This window comes from Seriola aureovittata, chromosome 10 (assembly GCF_021018895.1).
Source record: "Seriola aureovittata isolate HTS-2021-v1 ecotype China chromosome 10, ASM2101889v1, whole genome shotgun sequence".
In the NCBI taxonomy this organism is placed as follows: domain Eukaryota; kingdom Metazoa; phylum Chordata; class Actinopteri; order Carangiformes; family Carangidae; genus Seriola; species Seriola aureovittata.
This window is the reverse complement of record NC_079373.1, coordinates 18,938,602-18,966,174: the sequence shown is the minus strand read 5'-3', so window position 1 is coordinate 18,966,174 and position 27,573 is coordinate 18,938,602. Positions and strand designations below refer to the sequence as shown.

At 41.5% G+C, this 27,573-nt stretch overlaps 1 protein-coding gene across 2 annotated transcripts; it reads left to right on the top strand.

Moving 5' to 3' along the window:
* Window positions 1-229: 229 nt before the first annotated feature.
* Window positions 230-24,187, top strand: si:ch211-236l14.4 (SITS-binding protein). 2 transcript variants are annotated; one of them, XM_056388145.1, is made up of 11 exons: window positions 230-608; window positions 902-1,352; window positions 2,943-3,114; window positions 13,298-13,505; window positions 13,733-13,883; window positions 16,599-16,796; window positions 17,590-17,858; window positions 17,999-18,135; window positions 19,078-19,199; window positions 21,109-21,288; window positions 21,492-24,187. In XM_056388145.1, exons 1-11 carry the CDS (start codon window positions 604-606, stop codon window positions 21,663-21,665), a joined length of 2,067 nt encoding a protein of 688 aa, XP_056244120.1. In that variant the 5' UTR covers window positions 230-603; the 3' UTR covers window positions 21,666-24,187. The 2 variants fall into 2 exon arrangements, with proteins under 2 accessions (XP_056244120.1, XP_056244119.1); XM_056388144.1 differs by having other exon boundaries at window positions 230-1,352.
* Window positions 24,188-27,573: the final 3,386 nt, after the last annotated feature.

The window sequence follows — 27,573 nt, the reverse complement described above, 5'->3', positions numbered from 1 at the left end:
CATTCAAAGGACAAATAGAATAATTATGACTTACTGAAAATGTATTGTTAACCTCTTGGTCAGTTTGATTAATGAGCCTATCAGTCAACTAAACTAAGTCTGAGACACTCCACTGCTAACGCCTTCGGATTTGTTGTTTTGAGATCAGTTTAAGACATCACTCGTTGCTCTCTATTAAGACGTTGAGCACCAGAAGATCACATGTGGATGAGGCATGGCAAGTCTCCCGACCCTGCCATGCTCAATTGACGCCCCTCGCCGTCTACCAAACCACCGGATGACAAGTCTCCACACTCTTTACGCACGGAGAGCGCACGGAGAGTTTGCTAGCACGCATGGGGGGGTCCCTCCCTTTCAGGCTGTCCGTGGCCTCCTCGCCCCGGCGGGCAGCTCCAAGACTCTGCCAAACCTTCCTGATCCCCCATTTCCCTCTCTCTACCTTTCCTCTGAAGAAACAGCGTTACGTCAGAAAGTGCAGGGCAAGCAAGACAGCGTCTTAGGAGCTATTCGTAGGCATTGCTGCCAAACCCGGCTTGGGGCTGCTCACGAGCTCACTGCAATCAATGCAATTTACAATTCCAACTCTTTTAAAACAGCAGCAGTATGTGGTAAGTCAATTATTCATTCATACTGTTTTATTTTCCCGCTGGGATTTTTTTTTTCCTCAAAGCTTTCTTCACATGACAGGTCTCTGTTGCTGGCACAGTTGCGCAAAAAAAAACCCAGCAGTGTAAACGGTGTAAAGATAAAAAACAGTAGGCTGGTTTACCCTGTAGCCTCACTGAAAACACCATGACATGATGAAGCAACAGAGATTTTTGACGCACAGAGATTTCTGCAGCAGTTTTTGTGTTTGATTCTTTGCTGATCTCAAAAACAACATGCCCCACGCTCGAAATAGGAACCCTAGCCCCATCCCAGAGGTAACATGGGACACGGGATTGAAGGAGATGAACGAGACCTGGAAAGGAGCTATCGCCTGTCTCGGGGTGGCCGTCTTCTTCGTAATGACCATCGGGATCATATACTGGCAAGTGGTGGACCAGCCCAACAAGAACTGGATCCTCAGGGGGACTTTTAGCGGACTGATATGGGAGAGAAGAACCCACTCGCTGGTGATACAGACCCTGACGGAGGACAAGACCTATGTGGAGATAGATGTCGGGAACGTGGGGAACCCCGACATCGAGGTTCCCTTCGTGAGGAACCTGTGCTGGCTGAATAAGACAGAGTTCTGCTATACGTGGGACTCGGTGGCCGAGGTGAAGATCTCGCTGGAGGTGAATGAGGAGACGGAGACGGAGTGCTACAGTATGACTTGGGCGCCGGTGCACTGTCATGTGGAGCTGAAGGTAGGTTCTCTCCCAGTGTGCACTCAAGAGCCAGTCCGCACCTCACTAGAACACAGCCAGGATCATTTTTACGCAAAATGCAACGTGCAAACACAAAACACCATTTCACATATTTCCATATTCAGTTTACTGGGAGTTTATATGCGTGTGATTGTGCATATTGCTGCATAATATTAAACATATATTTTGACAAAAGGTTTCATTCTGCAGACCCCTGTTCACTTTTTAAAATTGCAAACACAATATCTCATCTCATAGATCAAACGTTTGTTTTATTTTGGTGATATACCTCAATTTACTGGATTTCAACGACCACCCGTTTATGAAAATGTTAAGGCACAAGATACTGCATTAAAAACGTCTCAATTGGAAATTAAATATGTGATTCTGATTTTTTTTTTTTTTTTTTTAAATATACAGATTTTTATATTTTATTTTGGTGATTGTATTTTGTTGGATTTGTTGTTTTGAAATTCAGTTTCTTCAACTATAGCCACCCATTAAATTGTATGAAACAATACACAATAATAACGTCTAAATGACTCGTGCACTGAATTAACTTTGCCTTTTTAGTCCTTGATTTTACTGCACTAGGCGGAATACATTTAGTGTTAAATCTGCTTCGTCACAGTTGTTGTGCATTTTTACATGCACAGTACTTACTGTACCCCCCCCCCCCCCCCCTCCAGCTTAATTATCAAAGGCATTTAACTATTGGGACGTTTGGGGAGGTTAATCTGTCCCCACTGGAACATTCCTCGCCATAACTCCCTGTCATGTGGCGCGACTTCTCACAGAAAATCTTTCCAAACTGAAGTCGCCTTTATTTTTTTTTTCTGATTTCCAAAACCCTGCCTCTCAGGTGACCCATTGGCACCTGTTTTGAAACTCTTTAACAGAGGCTGATTTGCTGACATGCATTTAATGAGCCCTCCCGTTTGTGCCTAAAGACGCTATGAGGACAAGCTTTCTCTTAGAAAACACTCTTGTCACTCAATCCCCTCTGCGTGCGATGCTGTCAGAGAGTCTCATGTACCAGCCATCACACAGCTTAACAACCCTGTGCCCTGGATTTCTGCACTAAAGCAACAGCAACTCAGTCTGAATGTCAAAGATTAGACTCATCCATACTCCAGGACATCAACTGCATGATGTGGCAGCATTGGAAGCATTTAAATTAAAGTCAAATACACCTTATACCCACTCACAAATAAAGTTTACATTTCTTATAAACTGTTTCAAATATTCACTCAAACGTTGGCGGTGGTTTAGATGTGTGTTTGAGGGTGTCGAAAATGAACATACAAACCAAATGAAACTTGCATTCTCTGCTGTCTAATGTGGCTCTATTAATTCTCAATTCTACCACTCTTTTTTTTCATTTACTATTTTTTGTATATTTCCTTTTTCCAGTGACGTCTCCTCAGCATCATTCATTTGCTGTTCCAGTCTTCTTCATGAATGTCAACCTTTTTCTACCTCTGTCCTTTCCTTATGTGTATTTCTCATGCATGCTGTTTATGTTTTTGTGTGTGATTGCACATGTATGTGATTGCACATGTATGTGTGTGTGTGTGTGTGTGTGTGTAGGACTGCTTCTCCATGACCAATGTGTCCTGGTACGGCGGAGCCAGTGTCCAGGGTCAGACATGGCCGATCAACGATCAAAATGCCACCATGCAGCCCTTCATCGTCAGTGATCTGAAGGACAATCCCTCCGGCTTCGGCTCTGCCCTGGAACGCTACTTCCTGGGCTCGTCAGGTCAGAGGTCATGGCTGGGGTTAATCATTTGTATCAGCTGAGGGTTTACTTTTAGTAAAGGAAAGAAGTGGAGCCACAGCTCTCCCTCACATGTAGGTCTGCTACAATGAGAGAGACCTTTTCAAGTCTTTGAGATGACACAGGGTCAAGAGTTTTTCCACACTTGCCACCGGTTCGGGGGTTAGCACAAGGGCTTTGCGAAATCTGACCCCACATCAGCGGGTATACGATGTGTGGCGTGAATCCCAGAGCATGAGGGAACCCCTGTGGATGTTGTTGTGTTTTCTTACCCCCCACTCCCCTTCCACATGCCCACGCTACCCATCACTCATTGAAATGTTTGTTTGTGTTTGAGCTGAGAAAAATGGTCCGACCACCTCCAGAACTGGCATCTCCAAAACACAAACCACGGACTGGATGGGACGGCTGGCCCACAAATAGAGTGTAACACAATACTGTCTGCGGCATCTCAGTTTATTAATTCAGAGATTAGACTACAAAGGGCCGCAAACCACCTTTAGCATCTTAAATTAACTCTTAGGGATACCGGGGTAATTGCCTTTTGTTTCTATTAAAAGGGCAGGTTGGATCAGGGCCCTGCTGACTCTTATAACGCACCGGGTTATTTTGGGGGTGTTAGATTTTATCCTGGGGGCAAAGGGGGGAGGCAGGGACCACTGGCGGATGTGAATGGTTAATGTGACTGATGAGGAACGTTTGTGGTGTGTGTGTGTGTGTTTGTGTGGTAGCTGGTATAGCATTAACCTCAGGGACTCTGGCCTCTCGAGCCGGCTTTGTGCGGAGCTTGCTCAGTGAGCTGCTGCTCAAACTAACCAATCTGTTCTTGAAAGATTTTGATGTGAATATAATGTTGTTGTTATAATCAGACAAACAACACAAGCAGAACTGCAAGAAGTTGCAAAATAGACATATACTGAAGGTGTTTGTCAGTGAGTTGAGGAATCATGTGTGTGTGAGTATTTATGTGTGAGTAGCTGCAACATTAAAGTGCTAACAGGTCGCAGTGGAGGACATGACATCAACCAATGAGGTGACACAAACAATCATCTAATTTGACCTCAGTGATTGTTAGCAGTAGCCTAACACACATTCATACACACACTGACAGAAACAAACACACGCATGCATGCCCACACACACACACACACACACACACACACACACACACACACACACACACACACACACACACACACACACACACACACACACACACACACACACACACACACACACACACACACACACATTCACATACACATTTTGTGATCTTATGTAACACAGTGGCAGACTTAACAAGAGTCACATGACTGAAATCCCTTTTCCACCTTGTGAGAGGACAATTATCAGGACCCTGTAACCCTTTGTTTCTTTGTTAAGCTTTGCACAGAGAAATACACACACATATACACACACACACACACACACACACACACACACACACACACACACACACACACACACACACACACACACACACTCTCTCTCACAGACTCACAGATGAGATGAGATCCCAATGAGAACAACTGTTTGAATGTTGCCAAGTAACCACTCGCAGACACATACTGTACATAGCCCCAAACATAGCAAACTGATGCTCAGCAATGACAATGATGCCTATTGGAGCATTAAAGGTATATTTAACATGATATCTTGCTTTAAAGTTCAAGGATGTTTTTGTTTGGCTCTAACGTTTGCCCTCGGAGAGAATCATTTTCCACAACTGAAGATTAGTTGAAAATTGTACTAGGCTTCTTTCCTATTGAGGGTGAGGGTTAGGATCAGGAGGATCAGTGGAAATTATTATTGAAAAATGATTTAGATGGAGTTGGACAGGGTAGATCTGCATTGCCCCCCCCTTCCCTTCCTTCATGCAAATGGCTTGTGACTTAAGATGCAGATCTGAGAACAATGCTAACTAACAATGCTCAAGCAGCCAGTCCAATAAAATTTGAGAAACATGTCAGGAGTACTATGTTTATCATATCATCAGATCACTATGTGCTCAAGTCTTCTGTCCCACAGAGCACAACCAGAAGCAAATGCTCGCGCGTTTGACCATTCTCTCTGTGTCTGTGTAGCGAGACTCCCCATACTAACATATATATCACCTGCTATGCTTAAGTAGGTCTTGACATGTCAGACCACTGACAGAGAGCTTAGCAAACACATCTGGACTTGAATACAGTTGGAACCTAATTATAGCAATAATGCCAGTATGGCAGTGTAACAATTTCTCTTTGGTTCTTACTGGCATGGACAACATTTTGCTGTATGAGGACCTTCCCCTCAGTTGACTGATCCCATCAGAGCAGGAGTAGGTCTACGTTCCATCTGCAGTCTCTTCTTTGCATAATGCACATTGCAATTACGCTCATCAGGTCCACTGAATAAATCATTGAGGAAATCTTGTACAAGCAGCACCAGGCTCCTGCAAAATAACAAAACAAGCATCTGTGTTCATGTTGCACATCAGACTGGTCGGTTATAGTTTATTATTATGCTTATGCCGCTGCGTTTGCCATCTTCTTCTTTCCAACGGCTCTGACAAAAGTGGTACCTGAAAAATCATATTTAAATTGATATGACTGCATCTGAGATGAACAGTGTGATGTGGTTGACGTATAATTGTGTTACCGTTGTGGTTGATAATGTTGGGACAGGAAACAATTACGGCAGCTTTTATGAAGAAAAAAAAACTCTACAGTTATGTGTGGATAGTAAACAAGACCATTATGGGAAATTGTGAGTTTATGCAGCCATGTGAAGGCTTAATCAGATTATTGATTTGTTCCTAGTTTTGGCAGCGAAGTGTTATTATTTTTGAATGGAAACCGAGCAAATCTAATTGAATGCAGCTCCGAAAAATCACATACAGAATGTAAAATAAAGGCAACATACGATACATTAGTTTTACTAATGTAGACTCAGTATACTTTAGACCACATTTTTGTATTAATTGTTATGTTCTAAGTAAAATTACCCAGAAAAGATATCAACTGGGTGTTCAATATATCAACTAAAGTCAATTCTACCTATACAATATGGGACATGTATTGTATGGGACCTTGTATACAATATGGGACTTTTAAAGGTGCCATATTCTATAAAATGAGACTTCCATGTCTTTTTTTTATTATAAAGCATGTCTAAGTTCTATATCAATACTGTGAAAGTATCAAAGTGCTCAGTCCACAGGGAAATGCACACAGCCTGTATTCTGAAACTTTGCCTTACAATGAGCTGTCTGGACTTCTGTAAATTTGTGATGTCACAACAAAGCAGTCACCACAACAGGACCCACCCGTCCAGCCTTGCAGGATTTGGTTTCTCTGAATGTTTGCCTGAAATCTGCTATAACCTGTTGTTACTAGAGCTCCAGGGAGAAGCCTGAGAGAGGAGATGTAAAACTACACTGAGATGGTTTTTGGTACTTAAAACCACAAATATATCCTCTTATGAATAACAAAACTTTAAATAAAACAACGGACAAAAAAAAAAGTATAAAATATCGGACCTTTAAGATATTCACTGTAAATTAGCATGTGCCGCTCTATACCGCTCAGTCAATATCAGTTTCCTGTTAAGAAAAGCTGCTTGAGCACATTGCAGTGACTGTGCTTTGCACTAATGGGGACATTTTTGCGACACTCCCAGTAAACTCACAGTTTTACTCTCATGAGTCATGAGTTCATAAGAGAAAGCTGATGCACTTCTCTTGGGTGAAAAAAGAACTACGACATTATTTGTTTTCCCCAAAACAGATTGAGGGAAAGCACCACTTCAGTGGTAATAAAAAAGTAAAAGAGTCACCACATGTCTTGATCATTTTGGTGAATTTTAGTTATAATTAATGGACTGACAAATCTGCTATCTGACATAAAGTCTTCACCAGAGCCCTTTTCCCTGAATCTGCTTATGGGGAAACAAACATATTTCAGTTTTAATGTAATATTAGGTTTCACAGCTTTGCAAACCCCATGATCGTCAGTGATATTTTCTCTTATACATGTGAGGCGTGGTGTGTGCATGGGACCTGTCTTCACTGACTCTAGTTAGTCATAGGGGCATATTATAAATGTGGTGGGGAATATGGAGCTGTGACTGATGTTACTAACCTAAGAGGACTCCTGGGGACGGTCAAAGAGCAAGACAGACGGACTGAAACATAAAGCAACAGAGCAAACAAAAGATTACATACTATACAGTAACAGCTGATATTAAACATAATCAAGAAAGAAATCACAAAGAGTGGCAAAGTGAAGGAGAGGTGGAGAAGTAAAGCAGAGAGACAGGAGAGAGGATATATGTAACCATGCAGTAGAGTGACATTTGAGAGTGTTGCCAACTGGAGGAACTTGTCATAGCCCCACCTGTCTTTATCCATACAAAAACAACTGGGCTACTCAGGACAGATTATATATCACTGAAGCCACATCCTGCATTAAGAATATAAGAAGGGACTCTGTCCCAAAGCTTTAAGGGCTTATTCCTACATTTACTGAACCTCAGATCCCGAGGATAGAATTTTACATGGTGTTGTATTCAGCAAATGTGAGCAGAAATAGTGTTGGATAAACTGTCGACATGTAGATACCTATAATTTGGAAAAGAATTACTACATGTGGTGAAATCACATGACAGGAATCATGTGCTGTCTTGAGAAAATACTGCAGGGACATAGTGTAACTGACAGGGATTGTCTCTGTACCCTGTCCTAAAACCATAAATGAAATGAACTAACAATGGACCAATGGTTAACTTGGTTAATTCACATAAATGCCATCATTATTGCTCTAAGGTTTCTACTTTTCTACTGTTACTACTCATTACACTGTTTGCAAATCACAGCTGCAAAGGATTTTATTTATTTATTATTCATCCATTTAGATTCACAATTTATGAGACTAAACTACAAAAAAGAAAAAGAAGACCTTGTTTTTTAGTAGCCTTATAATGACATTTTTTTATCAAGCTTTAGGCATTGATTTTTATAGCTATAGTACCAAAGCTTAAATCCTTGAATGGATACAATTTGGCTCAGGCAAAGTATTTTATTTTTCACTAAAGTATTTGTAATACAGCTGTGCTAAAGTTTATGTGCTATTTCAAAGTTATTTTTCACATTCAAAACCTTCATTAATTGATGGTTAATGAAATGTCATACCACGCCATACTAATATTTAGCTATATCTTTGTCGTCATGACAGCACGTGGAAAATAATATGTAATAATGATAATAATGGATAATAATAACAAATTGTCAGTATGGGAATCAGAACATTGTTGCCTTTACTGAATAGAAATGTGAGCAGGCACATGAGATTTGTCAATGAAAAAAAAATTTTTTTTTTTTCAATTAGATAAAACTAGATAATCAAAATGATTAATTAAATAATACAATGAGTTTACTGAGAAGAACATAGAATTTGATTGTATACATTTAATTTATCCACCCAACTTAATGAGGGGCATATTTACCAGCTTTTTTTTTTTTTGTTACCCTTAAATATCGTTTTCTCCATTCGCTTTTTCATTGTACTATTTTTTTTAATATGCACATTAGTCATGTTCCATCTGTCATCGTCTACGTGCAGATACTGTGCGCCTACATCAGACAGATAACTCTCACCAAAGCTTCCCCAACTCGTCACATTACAAATAAGGGTTTGGAGAGATCCTGTTTGTTTTCAGTGAGTGTGATAGCAATAACTTTGACATCACCTCACTCTCTTGCAGTCTGGATCCAATAAAAGAAATTTATCTACTGTCTCTTCATATCTGCCCCCCCCCCCCCCCCCCCCCGCTGGCCCTTGGAAAGTGAGTATGAAAGATTAGAATCAGATATAATTCTCTGCAAGACTCACAGGATCTTAAGTTATTAGACCACCTCCTATACACACATGCACAGATAATCTATATATGTGTCCATATGTGTTTATTGCTTCATTTTCTCTCTCTTCAGTTCCATTGTCTCTCCACTGTTCATTTGAGCATAATTTTTTCTCTCCTTCCCCTCCCTATCATCCACTCCTTTTTCTTTATTTCTATCTCTGACTCAATCTTTCCGTGTGGGATCCAAAGAAATGATACTTCACTGCTCCTGCCCATTTGTTGTTGGTCTCTTGGAGCGAACTGGCCAAGCACAACACACAGATAGGGATAAAAGTTATGTAACTGTCATGACTTTGGATTTTTTTTTTTTTTTTCTGACAGATAACGATACTTAATCAGCTTTATTTGACACAACAGAGCTTTATGATGACAAGAATGAGAATATTCTAAAAACACATTTTCTTCGTTGCATACATTGCTTCATCGTGATCAACAGAGGAAAAGCAAGATAAACACAAAAGAAAAAAATAATAGTCAAAATTAGATTGTTACACAACAATCTGTGTGGAAAACATTCACAGAAAAGAAGCTGTTTTAGCTTTTACTTACAGTAACAGACAATAGCTAGTTGTTCTTTTAATGTTGTAGCTTCTGGTTGTTCATTTCTTACACATTCTATTTCTTAACTCATACATACAGAGAAATAAATACTCCAAATATTCAGCTTGTGTTTAGAAAGAAAACAAGCTGCCCCCCCAAAAAAAAAAACACTCTTATGCATTACCCAGTGGGTGACCAGGAGGTCCTTGGGCACCTGCCCCGAAACCTCGACTCTCCCGGACAACTAAGAGGTAAAACACTTTCAGAATGACTCACTTAGCCAGCTGAAGCTTTGTTAAAAGCAGGCTGTCATCTCCTGTATGACAGGGCTACTGTATGTAACATCATCTGACAAAATTTTCTGCAGTCAATCTCCTACCTAATACTTTCCACTGAGGACATCAAGCACGAGACAGTAGAGAGAGTCTATTTAAATGAAGGACTCATACAACAGCTTCTGTCCACTAATGTAATTACAGTATGTACAGTATCAGCGTGTTCACAACCTTGTCTGTAAACACAAGACGTAATCAGTCTGTGCTTGTTAGGTCGTGTTTTTTCTTTTTCTTTCTTGAATACTGAACTACCTTTTGAAATTAACATGAATTAAACATAAATCAGCGCTGAACTACTTTAACAGTTAACAGCTAACAGCTAACTTCACCAGCTGAGACAGAAAAATCAAGAGAAAAGGATCAAGCAAAAGACAAAATAAATATTTCTCCTCTGATCTGATAGTCAGAAAGACACATTTTTACTTGTGATATTTGTAAAGAACGCAGCGTCTCACACTTGAAACAATAAAACTGACTGATGATAGGAGCACAGCAGAGAAAGTCTCTTTAGTGTTTCATTATTTTTTCAATAAGTGGGATTGGAAATTTACTACCATGGCAAGATCCCAGTTTTGTGGCCATCAATTTCTTGAGGTTGGGCACAGAAACTAAGTTTCCATTGTTAAGGAAATACATGCCTGAACACATACACACACACACACACACACACACACACGCACAATTGCACGAACACATGCACACACACAGTTAACGTTTCATTGCACATTTTTATAACCCCCATCAGGTCTGTAAGCGTGTGCAGGTGTCATAAAAAACAGTATAAATATGACAGGTAAAAGAGTGCAGCCCGTCTGGTCCGCAGCAGCAGGGAGTCAGGCGGCAGCGTTTTCCTCCAGACCAGCTGCTATCTGAGGGCTGAGACGCCACGTAAAAACCCTCCTGACCCTTCAGAAAGGTGCACGGGGGTCACCTCCGCTATACCACCTCCAAACATTCAGCTCAGACTGAGCAAGAGGAAGTGCCCGAGCTTTATGGTCCTATAAGTCCAGCTCTGTTTTTCTTGGAAGTCCACAGTTTCCCATTAAAGAAAAAGAGTGTGTGAACATGTGTGAGAACATGTGTGTGAAGAGGCGATCCGATGGTTGGCTGATTTGTGTGTTCCTGCAACAGCTGTAAAACTGAAGCATGTGTGTGTCTAATCATTCAAATCTGCCCAGTAAACTTTCATTCATTTTTTTTTTTACCTTTGCATATCTGCTGCTTTTTGAAGGTGAGCGGATGCGGTCGGTCAGGCATATAATTTCACTTTTGAGAGCTAGTGGAAAATATTTCGGGGGAAGCTTGGAGTGTTTAAGGAATTGTTCTAAAAATAGGGTCCCCCCTCACTTCCCCTTTAACTCCTGGGCTCCCCACCTTGGCTGTAACTCAAACCTGCCTCACTTTCTTTAAATAACACTTATTGATTCCTGCTCCTGTCTGGTATACAGTATGCATCCAGAGATACTTTTCAGTCAAAGATACGTGTCTCTGTCGTAAAAGCAATGCACTTATATAACCAGGGTTAGAAGTTCAGTTTTGATCAGGAGTTCCCTCGTTCTGAAACCTACAGTGGTACATGCAAAGTACACTTTGAGTAGAGCTGCAAATTACAAACACCTAAGACAGGATTTAGTATATTTAACTTTCACATCTACATGTTTAGTCAAAGATGGAATAAAAGATATACAGCTGTTTTTGACCAGACTGTCCCATTTCCTCGGGGCCCTGCAGTGTCATTTCCCATAAAGATTAAATATCACTCAAGAAGGCACGCTCGCAAACTTAAACTCCACTTTCCACCCTGCGTGTACACTTTCATGAAACACACTGTTTGCAGGCTGCTGTATCTGCACATCATTCTACAAGGCTGCTCGGTGTCTGGTGTACTCTGGTCGCCTCTATTTCCACTGCCTGCATTCCACTTCCATCCTTCCATAAAGCTATAACATTTTCTCCACTGCTCCACTTTGTACTCCGCTGTATATGCACAGTATCGACATGCACAGTTTCATAATGCCTTTTGCTTATTAAAAATTATTTTGAACCACTTGCAGTTGAAACATACGACAGCGTTTTCTAGCAAATTACGAGACATTTATGAACCTGTAACAAGCAGTTGGATGTGACCTAATACCATGTGAGAGGCAGCTGAGGTGTTACCAGTATCTCTTTGACATTATCCGTTGCAAACACGTGAGAAATACCCTGAGGTTGAAGGCTCTTCACTAGGCTTTATGCAGTACTTGAATACTGATCTCTGAAACTATTAATCTGATTATAAACTGGTACATGAGTATCCTGCCTGCTCCTAGTCCCTGCCTGCATGAGAACAGTAAACCCATTGAAACTAGAGATGGTGACTGGAGTGAGCCAAGCTCTCAGCTCAGGGTTCTCAGACTGTCTGCTTGCTTTGGAAGCAGGTCTTGAACCCTACTCTGTTCATTGATCAGCTCCAAATCCCAAATCCCAGTTTGGCTGCTTTGAGCAGATTGTGCAAAAAACTCAAGCGAGGGGCCTCGGTTAGAGACAGGGCTGCAGGCTCAGATTGATCACTGGCTGGGTTCTGCTGATCTGAGATGGGACAAAGATGGGACCCACAACAGAGAGGAGAGGAGAGAAGAGGAGAGGTAGATAAAGTTGGGAGGGAGAAGACGGGAGTCAGGACGGGTGAGAAGCGGTGAGGGTAGGGGGGTTGGGGTAACATGAGAGGTAAGAGGCATTCCTTGCAGGGCAGCTACATCTGCGGACGCAATTATCTGCTTCCCATAATCTTATCATTTCACAGGGCCACTGAAAAGCGGTCAGTTTGCTGGAGGTTTCTCTAAAGTTATCTAGTGAAACTTAATTAATCACAAGTGTCTTCTTCTTGGTTTTGTTCCCTTGCCGGCCTGATCACAGAGTGAGAGGGAGACAGAATAGGACGGGCACATCAGAGGCGGGCTTTCTTTAATCTTCTGGAGCAAATCCAGAAAAAGAAAAAAATGAATGGACCAAATATTCATCTTCATAATCAAATGTAACTTCCACTGTATGTCCCAACTACTCAACCCTTCTCTCCTTGGTGTACAGTGTAAGCATACCTACTTGGAAATTGCCAACAGTCTCAGGGTAAACCCATCCAGCCGCATACTGCTATATCTCATTCTGAGTAGTGTTTTTCTCACATCCGAGTGGAGCGATATCAGCTGACACAGCCTTCGCTCTACCTCCCACAACACTCCATCTGTCACACTCATGCCAGTCTCAGTATCACTTGCGCACTGTCATATAAGAGGAATCTGCGATGGACCATCTCGCACTAGTTTCTCCTGCTTTACACCAAGGCCCAGCTTATATCTGTTTGCGCTGAACTCATCTGACGCGTCCTTTCCTGTCTTCTTCCTACCACGCAGGTGTTGCAGTTCTTGTATCTCCTGATATCCCCCTGCAGCTCGGCTTGGACAGCAGACAGCAGTTCTGCCTGCAGTCACTGCCCAGCATGGAGCGTGTCCCTCTACAGTACACTGTGTGTGTGGCCCACAACGTGAAAGCCGCTCACCAGGAAGCCATGCGACAACTCTCCCAGCCCAGCAGGCGGCTGCCCAACATGAAAGCGCTGTGGTTAGTTCAGTTTAGGTTAAGATAAGAGGGGATGTGAGTTATCTTGGCCACATTTCTTTGCCAGAAAAGGGGGATTCTGGGGTTGTCATAATACCAGCAAAGTCAAGTAGTGATACATCTGTGAGCACTGACTGAAAGTTTGTGGGTGTTTGGGGAGTCATAAACTAGAACCCATCCAGGTTCCTCAGTGCAGCCCGTCCTGTATGATTCCTCTGTGCGTTTTACAGGCTGCCGTTCTGGAAGCTGCTTACCAACGTGGATTCGGGCCCGAAGGTGGAGAGGGAGCTGAGGACCTTCTCTAATCGTCTGAGGAGACACCAGCTGGGGGAGGGAGTCATCAGCCTCAACGAACATTCCACCACCCTCCTCTCTGATATGGTACGTTTTCCTTTTTAAAGTCGAACCTACTCTTGGAAAATTTCAACCTGAACAAGCAGAGCTGAAGAGTCATAGTTTCAGTGACGAACATTAGAGTGAAGACCAGTGAAGACATTCAAGTAACTGAAAAAACTTCACTCCAGTTATAAGATTGTAGCTGTATCTGTTGATCTACCAAGATTAAAAAGAAAATAAAGAATGAAGGGACCCCACCACAGATTTTAGAACAATGTGTTTCCAGCTATCCAATCAAAACCAACTGTTGCGATACACTTTTCTTTGTTTTCCTCTTTAGGTTATACCCAACTCCAACTGCCTGTTTCAGTACCAGGAATTATTCTTTCTATATATTCAAAGTTCATAGTGCATAAAAATAATCAATTGTTGTCAAATTTTGATTCAAACGTTGCTGAACATTGCTGATCGCTGCACAGAGATTTACGACATCACCTGTTTTTCCAACTGAGCCCCACCGACTTCAAACCAACGAGAAAAGAAAGGACAAAAACTTAAATGCATACCTTTCTCATGCAAAATAACCAAAACGGTTCTTGCCTCTATAGGACTCCATTGCTCACAGTTAAAGGGTCATTGAGACGATAGGAAATTAAGACCAACGTTTTGTGTCTGCAGTTTGAATATTTGTTCTCTTGCACAGTGGTTCTGACTCATGTAGCCCATTGACGTTGTCTGTCCCCAAGAAATGCTTGCATAAGTTCACACTCTGCAAACTTACCACTGTTTCACTTTCTACCTCTGCATCCTAGTTGGTGCTGCTGATTGAACATTCACTTGCGGCACAGTAACCGTCTGTTACGTATGTTTGATTCGTTCACCCTCCCTACCTTTGGCCAGTTCTTGCACTGTGTCGCTGTAGACTCTTATAATCCTCCTTTTCAGCCCAGCTGGGATGTGAGGCTGGCGAGGGTTCATTCATAATTCACTGGTCAGGGAATGAGATGAAAGAGTTTTCTTAAGTGGATCTCCAGAGCGCTGGAGACAGGTGGGGAACGAAGGAGGGAAGACAGGTTCACTGAAATGTCACAAATGTAGAAAATGAAACATGGTTTAGGGTCTGTTAAGTGTAGACCACACTACCTGCAGGGACATTTTGAATGGTCTCTTGAAGCCTCTAAATGTGATATATCATGCTCATCTAATATGTTTTCAGGTATATTCTAAACCTGAGCCTATGATTTGGTCCACGCCTGGTGTGTTTAGTTTTCTGCAGGTGAGATTCTTCGATTCTCTGCCAGGCTGGATAGCTTTCTACCATTGCGTCACATTGGCCCAGTCACTTCCCTCTAATGTTATTGAAGACTGCCCGCAAAAACAAAATCAAAAGGACTGCAGTCAAGTGGATCTCAGTCAATACCTGGTGATATTCCATTACAAAACAAATATAGCTGAGAGAAGACAAACAGGGCCTCTCCTAACAGATCTCAGGTTTCTCTGAGTGTGGTAACTGTTGGATGGCGAAGAATTGAGTGTGTTGAGATTGAAAGGGATCTGAGCCAAGACTAACTCGAGCAGGTGATGCTGACACCGGCGTGATGCTGTGATCCGACCTGAACAAGAAGAGGAGGCAGAGGGGTTTCCCATGATCAGTCCATCGGAGAGGTCAAGCTCGGGCATCTCACTGTATACATTCACAGTGCTTACAGTATGTTCCCATTACCAGTTCAGTCGGTGTGAAAAGGACGGATGGACGGGGGGGCATTTGGTGAACAAGAGTTTCCCCTACTCACAATCTCAAGTTGTGTGGTGCATCAAAGACATTAAACAACAGTGTTGTTGGCTCTGTGTCGCCCAGCTCCCCTCAGTAACTTGCCATGAATAATCAGCCAAGTGTACAGTGCTGCGTGGAAACTTATGGAAGTTCAAGTTGTCCATTAAGTGTAAGGCTCTGCAGAAGTGTGACTGGCAACAATGATCCTCTATAAAAAAAAATTAAAAAAAACTCCACTCCACTCCAGTTTTTACAAGTATTCATAAATTATCAGTCACACTATGACCTTTCTTTCCAGTTTCCATATTAGTTTGGAATGACTTGCTTGCATTGGAAAATTTGGGGTTATTAATGAGTTTGCCATGTTTCTGAAGTTATGACTGAGACATGATAATGTAGGTAAAAAAAAGAAACACAAGACGCTGGGCCAAGTTTTTGTTTTCTTTGTGTCAGTTTATAGTTTTTTGACAATTATTTGGATGTCACATTCAAATTCAAGAAAAAAAAAACAGAACAAAATGAACAGTGAGAAGAAAAAAAACATGTTCTAAGAAATTACATAATATGTGTTAATCTACCCTTTCTTCCCACCGCAGCTTCAGGGGTCAACTTCTGTATTCTTAAGAGGTTTTGTTCCACAGTTATGTAATCTGAAATCTGTGTTTGACTTACACATGTAAATACCAAAGGATTATAATGGTTCTGACAGAGGTCATATTGTCAGAGCTACAATGTGCCCACATGAAGAAATCAACACAGTCGATATGGAGCTGCTGTACACCATTTTATAAACATTTGAATTCTTCCATTAGTGCATCATATTGTTAAATGTGAATTATTTAGATAATAATGTAGGCAGTTATTGATTTGATTATTGCTAAATGATGCTTCTATTAGGCTTCATCAGGCTGTACAGTGTTGACATTACCAGAGTATATAGCACATTAAGAGGTTTTATCAGAGTGTATCTCTGTGTCTTTCTGCAGGACCATGATTACCTCAACATCAGGAAAAGGGGGATGTCCAAGAGACTGACCAGGGACCTCCCACTTGTCAAGCTTCTTAACATTTCCATCACCCTATCCCCTTTCCTGGGCGTGGACACCACGCAGTTCCACACCTCCCTCATGGACGGCACCGAGGCCTACTGGCTCAGTCTCCCCTCAGCCCCCCAGGGACAGCTGGTGAGACTTGACTAGAGTGTATTCATCATCCTGTAAAACACTAAAGCTGCGTTCACCCCACTCAACATTTTTACTTTTCCCGAGGTTTCTTTGATTTCATTCTGGTTGTTGTTGTTGTTGTTGTTGTTGTTGTTGTTGTTGTTGTTGTTGTTGTTGTTGTTGTTGTTGTTGTTGTTGTTGTTGTGGTAAAGAGTCACCTTCCTGTAAAGTAAGAAACTCCACTTCCCTTACATTTGGATCGGTCCATTCACAGGAAACATATTCGATGTCTGAAACATTTTAACTTTCCAAAACCTATGAGAACACTGTATTATATAATATTTGTCTCTGTATAGATATGAAACCAGACACAGAGGGGACACTCTCTATCCTGCTTGTAGTTTTATAAAGGCAGAGCAGTGTGAAAGTGGCCTAATCCAGATGATCTATCACTGAACCGGAGAGGTGATGTCGTAAAGGACCATTTAACTTTGTTTTGTTTTACTGCAGTATTTGTTCTGCTGCTGCTGCTATGGCTGTTATAGATTTGATTTGTTTTGTTTTCTCTGTCAGTGCTGCATTAACAGAGTGCAGCCGAAGGTCAAGCCTATTAACAGTACCTTTGGCTGATATTGTTTGAGGGTTAGGGTTAGGATTGGTTTAATATTAGTATCATGTAACTTTTGTTTTGTCTGTTTGTATTTTGTGAGTTTATAAAATGACAAAAAAAAAAGAATCATTTAACTACCAACAAAGAAAATGATAGTAAGGTAAAACAAACTCCTATTAAAATCTAGTTACTTCCCTCCCTCAGGTCCCTGTGATGAGTCAGTGGCGAGGAAAGTTCTGTGTAAAGCTGAACATCACCAACCCAGGAGCAGTGAGCTGGTTCCTGGACAGAGTGGGATCCCTGCAGGCCCATTTGGGGATGGAGTACATCTTGCTGGAGGGGGGCGAGGGAAATGTGTTTGAGGAGCAGGCCCTGCGGCCACCACAGGCTCTGGGTGGAGACAAGTACATCAGCCTGCTGGCTGACCTGGCCACGAGGATAGGAGACTCTACCATCATGACAGCAGGGACGCGGTAATGCTCTCATGCATCTTTATCAACTGGCATTTCTCCCCAGTGGTAATCTGTGGAGACTGATTTTTTTTTTTTTTTACACCTTCAATCTGCTTTTCATTTTAAGGCTTATCCTTATTCTGGTTCTATTTGCATCTCAGGTCGAGCCACAAGCCACTGTTTGTGAGGATGACCCCCTTGCAGTCCGACTGGAGCCTGATGGGCCTGAAGGGCATCATTCCCTCCCTGCTGCACCATAGCCTGCTGGGATACAACTTCCTCATTCCTGATGCAGTAGGTAATACCACAGCTTATGGGTCACTTCTCTTATTTTAATATTTTTCTCTTATGTGAAAACTAAAACAAAAACAGACAAAGAACACATCTGATCTTCTATTTCTTGGCAAAAACATTGAAGTGTTTTCCTGTAATATTCCAAATTCCTGTGAAGGCGGACCTCAGCCAGACAGACAGCTGATGTCTGTGAGAGAACTATTTACTTTGAAGTGGGGAAAAGAGGGAGCTGTCAGTTTTATACACAGAATAGATGGCCTGGTATAATTGCACTCAGACTGACTTGAGACTGACTATTAGTTCTGTCCTCATATATCCATCACTGTTGGTAGGTGTGAGAATTGTACCAGGAGCATTCGCATTTTCTTAAATCACAATTTTCTTGAATCAGCGTATAAATGAATGGATTTATTGCATTTTTATTATTGCATCATGTAATTTCAGCCCACAAAAGATAACAACACACTATTAATTAATCAAAGCCAGATCCAGAATGCATTTACATTTTTTTAATACAACAAAGAAAAGAACAATAAAGAAAACCTGTTAGATAAAAACATCTACAAATCACTGACAAAATAAAGTATGTACTGTGCATTTTTAATGAAGGAATCAGAATGTATACTAATAATCTAGTTTGTCCTCTTTCCTAGGCCTTTGAGGCAAAGTTAAACACATTTTAAATAATATTTAAAGTTATTAAAGTGAAATAATATTTCTCTATTTTAATTAGCCATTTCATGTAAAATTATCACTCTAAAAACATCGTAGTAAGTACAGAGCAAAAGAAAATGGGACTCACTTTCCATCTCCCCGACTTCTCTCACAGCTCACACAACCTGTTTTCCTCCTGGACATTTTTTTTTTTTTTTTTTTTTACTAGCTAGAGCAAAAGCAACAGTCCAATGTATCATAATATTTTCTGCCCATCTGTCTCTCCCTACAGGTGGCTCTCTGTCTGGAGACCTGGTCACAGATGAGGAGTTGTTCATCCGTTGGTTGGAAATCGTAGCCTTTCTCCCTGTTATCAGCTTCCACACACCGCCCTGGGTCTGCGGAGAGGACCGGGTATACAACCTAAAACTAAAAACACATCACAAACCAGTCAGACAAGCTCATACAGCTACAAAAACAAACTTTAACCCCCCTTTTTTTTTAAACTCTTTTTTTAATCCACTTTAACACGCTTGAACCTGCACCACCAGGCTGAGGTGTTTGTCACGACATCTGCGCCATCCACATTAGATGTAATTACAATAGCGATAACATAGCAGGTTCACATTCTTCTCCAGACTTGATAATAAGATTTTCACTTGTGAAGCTTTACAGTGGAGAGATCAAGTGAAGTGATGTGTGAATGCTGCCAATTAGATGTTCTAAAAGGGAGCGGGAGATTATCCTTCCCTCTCGCACAGCAGTTAAGATTACTTATGAAAAAAGGCAGGAGAGAAAGAGTTTATTGACCCAGCGGCCTCTCCTCGGCTCTGCGGGTCAGTGCCGAGAAGTTCCCACCATGTCAGTGAGCCGAAGGAGCGTGAGGTCTGCAGAAACCTGGCCTGTCAAAACTCAGGCCCGGCTCTGCCCCCCAGCAGGAGAGGCAGGACTAAACCCTGTCCCTCACCGCTGGGGATCAGGAATGTATCGCTCATCGTGCGTGGCAGGAAAACAATGCCTACGGTCTCAGAGAGTCAGGTGACAGATACCGATACGTTTGACAGTGTGCTACCACAGCTCGGGTTCCTGCACAGCAAAGCACTTGATGCTTCTCGAGCCAGCGAGGGCTATTTTTCCCCTCCGCTGCCCTTCCCTTCCTCCCTCAATAGGAGCGATTGTTTGGCCCCCTCCCAACATCACCTGTGGTTAAGCGTCCATCTGTTCTGAATTACAATCCCTCCTCTAGATTTACGGCTCGCTCTCGAGAGCCACTTCAGCAGGAATGATAATGAATTTGAGGACAAGTCTTGGAAAAATACTTTATTGTGGCAATTAAGATTTCCATGAGTAATTGACAAGTGTGACAGAGTGGGAGTGATCAAATGCTTTTTTTTCCACTAGGAGAGGACTGAGGCAGCAAAATATATTGGTTGTGACTTGTGCTGCTGTGAGACAAAGATAAAAATAGGTCTTTTGGACAGCTAAACGTTTGACAGCAGCAATATTTTCCACTTTGGTCTCTTGCATGGCCTTCAACTTATAAACTCAGATGAAGTGAGACTGAGAGGACATTTTGGAGGAGAGTTGACGGCATGCGATAAATGACTATTGTTTTATGGGCGTTTCGCTTTAGTTTAAATGTACCACACCTCTATTTCCAGAATATGAGGCTTCAGTCAGTCATAGATAGGTCACGGCAGTGCGACTGCACTGGAATCAAACAGCAATAAAAACCTCAAACCCACACGCATGCCTGGCTTCTCAATTAGAGAATGATCCACTCAAAGCCAGCCTGTGACTTCAAGCTCATTCCTACAAATGTTCTCAATCCCAACCCATAAAAATACATTTTTTATAGATGCGGTCAAGTTTTGTTTTTGTCATGGGACACTGAAGAGGATGTGACCCTTCCAGGAATGCTGAAGTAGCGTGGCCAGAGGGAGACAGGACAAAGACTTGGACAGTGTTAAATTCACTTCAAGTCAACAATGAACTGCTCAGAAGCTCTGTCTGTGCGTCTGGGTGCAGAGATGGCACAAATGTCTTTTGCAGACCTCATTGTCAATATTTTTCTTGTCCTGAAATCCTTGTGGCAGCTGATTTAGTTAGGAAAGGGCTTTTTTTTCTCATTGGTTTCAGTTTCTATGTTGCTCTAAAATATACATGTCTGGATTTTAGTAAAAGCTCCAGCAGCTACAGCTCCTCAACAAAGCAGGGAATTAGCCTCCATAGACATGAACCAACCTTTGTTATACAAATGGATTAGTACCCTCCTAATTATTTCTTCTGTAATCCTCATTATGTTTATGTCTTATCTCTATAGGTGCTGAACCTAACTCAGACCTACATTGCAAAGCACCAGAGGGATGTGGTCCCGCTGATAGAGAAGTATGCGGAAGAGTGGCTGATGACGGGAAACCCCATCTACAGGCCGATGTGGTGGCTCAGTCCCAGTGACCCCATGACCTTCACCATCGATGACCAGTTCCTCATCGGAGACAAGGTGACTTAATGACGTCCTGGCGGGAGGGGATTGAGTTCCTTCTGTCAGCGTCCGATGTACTTGGCATATGACGGCGTATGATCCACCCCCCTCTTCCTGGCTGTAACCTGATGTCTTGCTAATTAAGTGTACAATCTCTCTGACATCTGAGTTTGTTTTACCAAACTGATATGTGTGTTGTTGTTGTTGTTGCCTGTTTCCAGGTCCTGGTGGCACCGGTGGTGGAGAAGGGGGCAGTGCAAAGGGATATTTATTTGCCTGACGGGGGCTTCCAGTGGCAGGACAGCCAGAACGCTCAGGTGTTCGATGGGGGGACGTTCCTACAGGACTACCCTGTGCCCTTGGAGGAGGTGGCCGTTTTCTTACAGAGAAGCTGAGTCATGTCGATGATCCACTGAGTCACCTGACTTATCTTGTTACTGTTCTGAATCAAATTCTTTTTTTTTCTTTTTTTTAAATACTTGTGCTGTTCTCAACTTGCACTTTTCCACTAAAGACCATTGACCCTGTCTCAAGACTCTGTCCTGAGATGATACGTAGAAAGATTTTTTTTTATACTTGCACTTTACAGTTCAAAATTATTTGTATTTTTTTTTCCTTTGTGACAATTTTTTCTTCCTTTTTTAAAGATGTTAATTGGTTTTACCTCTCGGCTGATTTGTTTCTGGACTTTTTTCTGCCTTTTTTTTGTGTGTGTGTGTGTTTGTATGTAACTTCCAGAGAAATCTGTGTGTTTACATACTGCATTTCTACAGTCTTTAAGTTTTTAGTTGCTGCTGGCTCTCTTGATAAGGAGGAACAAAGCAAGCGCCTTGTTTGCTTAAAAAGAATCTGAATCTCTCAAGAAGACCAAATGAAGATAAAGAAAGAAAAAGGACGATGTTTGAAAGGGCTTTTTCAAGGGGAAACGCTTATTGGGATGAAAGTAGCTCACAGAGACCTTGGTACAAAAACCGATGCACCGTGGTACCGTATGTCTTGCTCTCTCATCGGAAAGGCCTTTACTTGAACTTATCAGGCCGAAGGGCCGATGTTTTATGAATGTACCTCAAGTTACGGTTTTTCACTGCTTTGCAGAGTCATCGGACACAACAACCTTATCACCCCTTAGCACTTATACTTAGAATAGTTTAACTTCAATTAACAATCAACATACCACTCTGTCGGACACATCTGAATGTCCTTTAGTACTGTAGGCCGCATGAACTTGAGGCCAAGCCACTGTCATTGTAACTCTGACTATATTTGAATTTAGATCAGATTTAACCTACTTACTAACCTGCTGTAGGGCTTTTAAGTGAGCTGCTCATTTTTTTTTTTTTTAACTAACTCTGTCTGATGTTGTGTTGATATGCTCTTTAATGAGTGCCAAATGAAGTGCTAAAGAAAGCCTTGGTGACAACACCACAGAAGTGGAAAGGATATTGTAAATAAATAGTTCGACACTTTGGAAAATAGATTTATTCGCTGTCTTGCAGAGAGTAAGATGAGAAGAACGATAACACCTCCGTGTCTGTACAGTGAATACGAAGCTAGCTTAGCTTAATGTAAAGACTGGAAAAAGGGGAAACAGTCGGCCTGGTCCAAATCTAACAAAGTCAGACTAACAGCACCTCCGAGGCCCACTAACCTTATATCTGCTTTATTTAATCTGTACAAAAACCAAAGTTAAAAAAAAAAAAAAAAAAAATGGTGGTTTTATGTGCTAATTTATGCTAAGCTAAGACAGCTGTCGCCTGTCTGTAGACGTACTACTTAACAGGCATATATGACAGTGGTATCAAACTTCTCATCGAACTCTCTGCAAAAAAAGCGAATCAGCGTATTTCCAAAATGCTGAACTCTCCCTCTAGTAGGACAACATGGGGGAAAGACCCCAAAATACATCAATATGTAATGCTCTCATATGTAAGAAATGTCTATTGCAGCCATCTTTGATTTACCGTGAATTGTTGAAACCATTACCTGATGTTTAATGTCCCAGAGGTGCAGTGGCCACTTGACATAAACCTTCATGAGTACGGTAATTACATTGCTGCCCTCATATGAACCTTCATACTCTTTGTACTGTCCTTGCAATCACGTTCACTTCTATGGCTTGTTTTAGTTCAGTCGCATTATTTATGTAAGAGAACGTTTCACTTGGTGTGAACCCTAACTAAATGATCTAAGCAAGATGAAGAAGATGTAAATGAGATAACTGATTTTCTTTTGTGATTATATTCAGAATCGGCCCATGGAGAAATTGAACAACCTTTGCACCATGATACATTGCTCTGTGTACAGTTAGTTGACAGTGCTCTTTGGCAGTGCTTTTCTGTATTGATTTGTTCTTCACAAGACGATCTTAACTGGCCAGCAGTGATGATTCAGACTCTGGAACCTTATCATTTAGTGAATGCTTTATCACTAAACTGACTGTGTAACTTTGATCTAACAAGTTTACTGTATCAACTCCAACACTCAGGTCTACTGAAGCTTATCAAAATCACCAAATGTCTTAGTACAACGCAGTATGTTGTGAACACATCAACGTCTTAATCTCTCCTAGAGCTGAATGTACAATGGACAAACTGTGATTTCCCAACCGAGCCCTTTCATGTGAGGAGCTTTTCTAGTTCCCGTTCTAATGCTTTTATGGAATGCTGTGGTATGTTCTTGTATAAGTTGCAGGAAAAGCTTTGATGTGTTATTCCTTCCCTCTACAGACTGAGCGAACATGCTGCCATGTGCCTTAATTAATATGCCACTCTTAAATCTGGACAGCGCAAGTGTCTGGATTATTGCAGTATCAGCAATGTACATATTACGATGACTGTGCCATTACATTTTTTCTCTTCTGTAAATCAGAGAACTTAGAATGACAAAGTTGCAATAAAGTTTACATTTTCTTACTTCACTTCCTCAAGTCATTGAGTTCATGCTTATTTCATGAGGATTTTATTTTATATATTAGCAGCAGGAAGGCAGCAGGAAGGCAGCAGGGCGGAGACCACCCTTGTAGCGGAGAAGACAAGGTTTGAACCCTTCATGTCAAAAAACACCTGGACAGCTCTTTATGAGATATGCAAATATAGAAAATTATTAAATGAAGGAAGTCATTGGTAAATCAAATATTTAACTTCTGATATCTATTGCATCCATGTTCGTATCCACTTGCATATGCGTGCTCCTGTGTGTGTGTGGGGGGGGGCTCTTATCATTAACACTTCTCACTCTTCCTTCTCCTCATGTCAGAAAGTCTATGTCTATATATCTGTGGGCACATCTCCACTAATTCCACTTAAACCTAATAAAAGTTATTTATAGCTTTGGAGAGCACGCGGTGGAAGAGATTCTCAGGGGAATCACATTCAACCCCAACCGGCGCTGAGCTTCTCTTCTTTACCTTCCTCCCCTGCTGCCCCTTGGCTGAGCTCCACCTTGGGGCCCCCCACGCTGGCCCCCTACTCCTTTAGCGCAGTTAGACAGGTGCAGCTGGCCGCAGACATGCACGGTCCCTCCAGGCCAACCACCAAGCTCACCATCTCCGTTTACACCCTCGCCTTAATCACTTAGATTCATATGGCACTTTTTTTTTTCTTTTCTTTTTTTTAAGAATCTGGGCGCAGTTCTCAGTCAGATAATATTCACAACACATACTAGTGTGGCTCCATGGTTTGTGAGGTGATGAAGTTACAGTGCTGAAGAGGACAGCCGAGGTTAGAGAGCTAGAGTTGGAGAATTGTGTATGCAAAACCTTAAGTGACCTTCAACATTCGAAATGTTTCATTTTTTCAGTTAATAGAGGTTCACATAGTTTAATTCTACATGTAATATATATTTTCCCTAATCTGTGCACATAAATGAGCTTTATATATGTTTGATATTGATCCTTTATTCTGAACAGTGGATCTCCCCCTTTGAGGTCCACTTTAATGTGAAATCAAGGCATAATAACACAGTTCCTTCCAGAAAGCCTGCGGTTAAAAACATCAACCCTTAAATTAACATTTAGCAGCAGGACACAGCGGTCCAATTATTTTTTTCCTCATTCACTGAATCAACATATAACATTCAACCCAATTAGTTTGGGGCATAACAGAGCCTTACGTAAGTTGTCCAGCAGTGCAGGAAAAACAACCTGTCCTGCCAAAACCCAAATCAAGAATGACACGAATGATCTACATACAGTAGCTGCAATGAGAGCAATGTTATTCTCCACTGTTCACAGCTACCGGCGATTACCAGCGGACAAAATGGGAACATCCCTACTCCTAGCTGCGTGAATGAATAGCTTATAAAACAGGATAGGCAACATTGGCTCCCCTCTTTTCTTTGAGGGTGTTGTGGAGCAAGTGGCACATGAATTAAACTGGTGACAAGCGCAGGCCGCAGATCTCTCCCAAAGTCTACTTTTAGAAAGTGCAAGTCAAGGTTTTAGGTTTCAGCGTCTGCTCTTGAGTGAATGGGTTTTCCAGCTTGCCAATTAGGTGTACAATTTAAAGGCTTGTTGTCCAGAAGCCAGCCGGTTGAAGACTGTTGATTACGCTGTATGGATTTGTTATAGTATGCCTATCTTGCGTTTCGAAGAGAGAAGACACTGGCTTTCTCCTTTGTGTAAATACGAATGAAAATTTTCCTAATGCACAAGGCAAGACACACTTCATGCTTTTGATAAAGACATCAAAAGCAAATATATACAAAGGGCTGGCCATGAAAGTGATCCTTTTTCTGAAGCAGCCAAACTGCAGGTTCCCAGAGTAGATGTGGAGTAAGCAGACCTCAGGAATGCAGTCTGGAAATGTTAGCCTGCTATCGGAAGCCCAGGGCAGGGTGACATCGTGGGGCGGGTGTACCATTGTGGATGTGTGTGTATGTGTATGTGTGTGTGAGTGAGAGAGAGAGAAAATGGGATGGACAGGCGCTAGAGGGAAACTGTCACATGTAATCACTTCCTGCCTATGTCTTCCTTGGAAACCTGTCACCTTTCAGTGCCTTTAAACATCTTCTGTTTAATTTAAGTTAATAGCTGAATACGCCACGAGCAGAGGGACTTATTAATACCCTCAGAGACTGAGCTGGCTTCTCGGTGACGTCCACTTGAGCCCGACCACCTGGCGAGAGGGCCGGCTCCAGCTTCCCTTTGATTAAGTAAACACTGAGCTAAGTAAGGAAAGATCTAATTTTCACATCAGACCGGTTTCAGGAGGTTTACATATTGTCAGAACTAAAATAAAACCTGATAAACATAACTCTGCCAATAAGTCAGCCTTCAGATATGGATGAGGGTTGAACACCCAAATTAAATGCCAATAAGACACAGCATGATCTTTGTGCTTCACTGATGCCATTTCAAGTTTCTTATTCCTCATTGGTTTTCAGGGCATTAGATGGTGAGATTATCTGAGCTAACAGTAAAAGAACGTGTCACCAAGGTAAACACCTAAGAGTTTGGGCAGCAACTGACGCAGGTCTTGGGATGGCAATGTTTGTTAGTTGTTGGTCTACGACTTTGATATAGACTGAAATATCTCAACAATTATTAGATGGATTGGATGGAATTAGATGGAATTTACAAGACAGTCATGGACCAGAGTGCAATGTCACGTTGGTGATCACCTAACTTTTCCTCTAGCACCACGAAATTGACATTTTTGGTATTAAGTGAAATGCCTCATTAACTATAGGATGGATCAATGTGACATTTGTTAAGTCCCCCTCAGGATGAATTGTAATAATCTTGGTGATTTCTTAGCATTTCCTCTAGTGTAATTATCAGGTCATAATTTCAATTTGTCCAAAATTTTGGATAATAACCAGATACTTGAACTTTGTATTTAGTGCTAAGTAATGATAGATGGTGAACATGGTAACAATTATACCTGACGCTTTACGCTGACATTAGCATTTAGCTCAAAACACCGCAGTGCCTTATAAAGCACAGCTTCAGTCACTAGCATGGCTGTAGACCTTTGCATGTTTTCATTGTTGATTAATCCAGCAATTATTTTCTTTACCAATCACAATTTCCTAAATCTTCAGATTACTTATACTGTTCAACCAACACACTAAAAAGCTATTCTGAAAACCATCAAATCACATTTGAGGAGCTGAAACTGCAAAAATTGATCAATCAATTATCAAAACAGTTTTTTTTATTTAAATCATTAGTTCTGTAAGAAAACTAGTTTTTGTTATCTTGGTGTTTGTAGTCATCACTGTGTTTGGCATTGAGGGTGAATACAGGGATTTTAAATAACAAAAAAAAGATAAAGAGATGAAATACTCAGGAGAAGATACCGG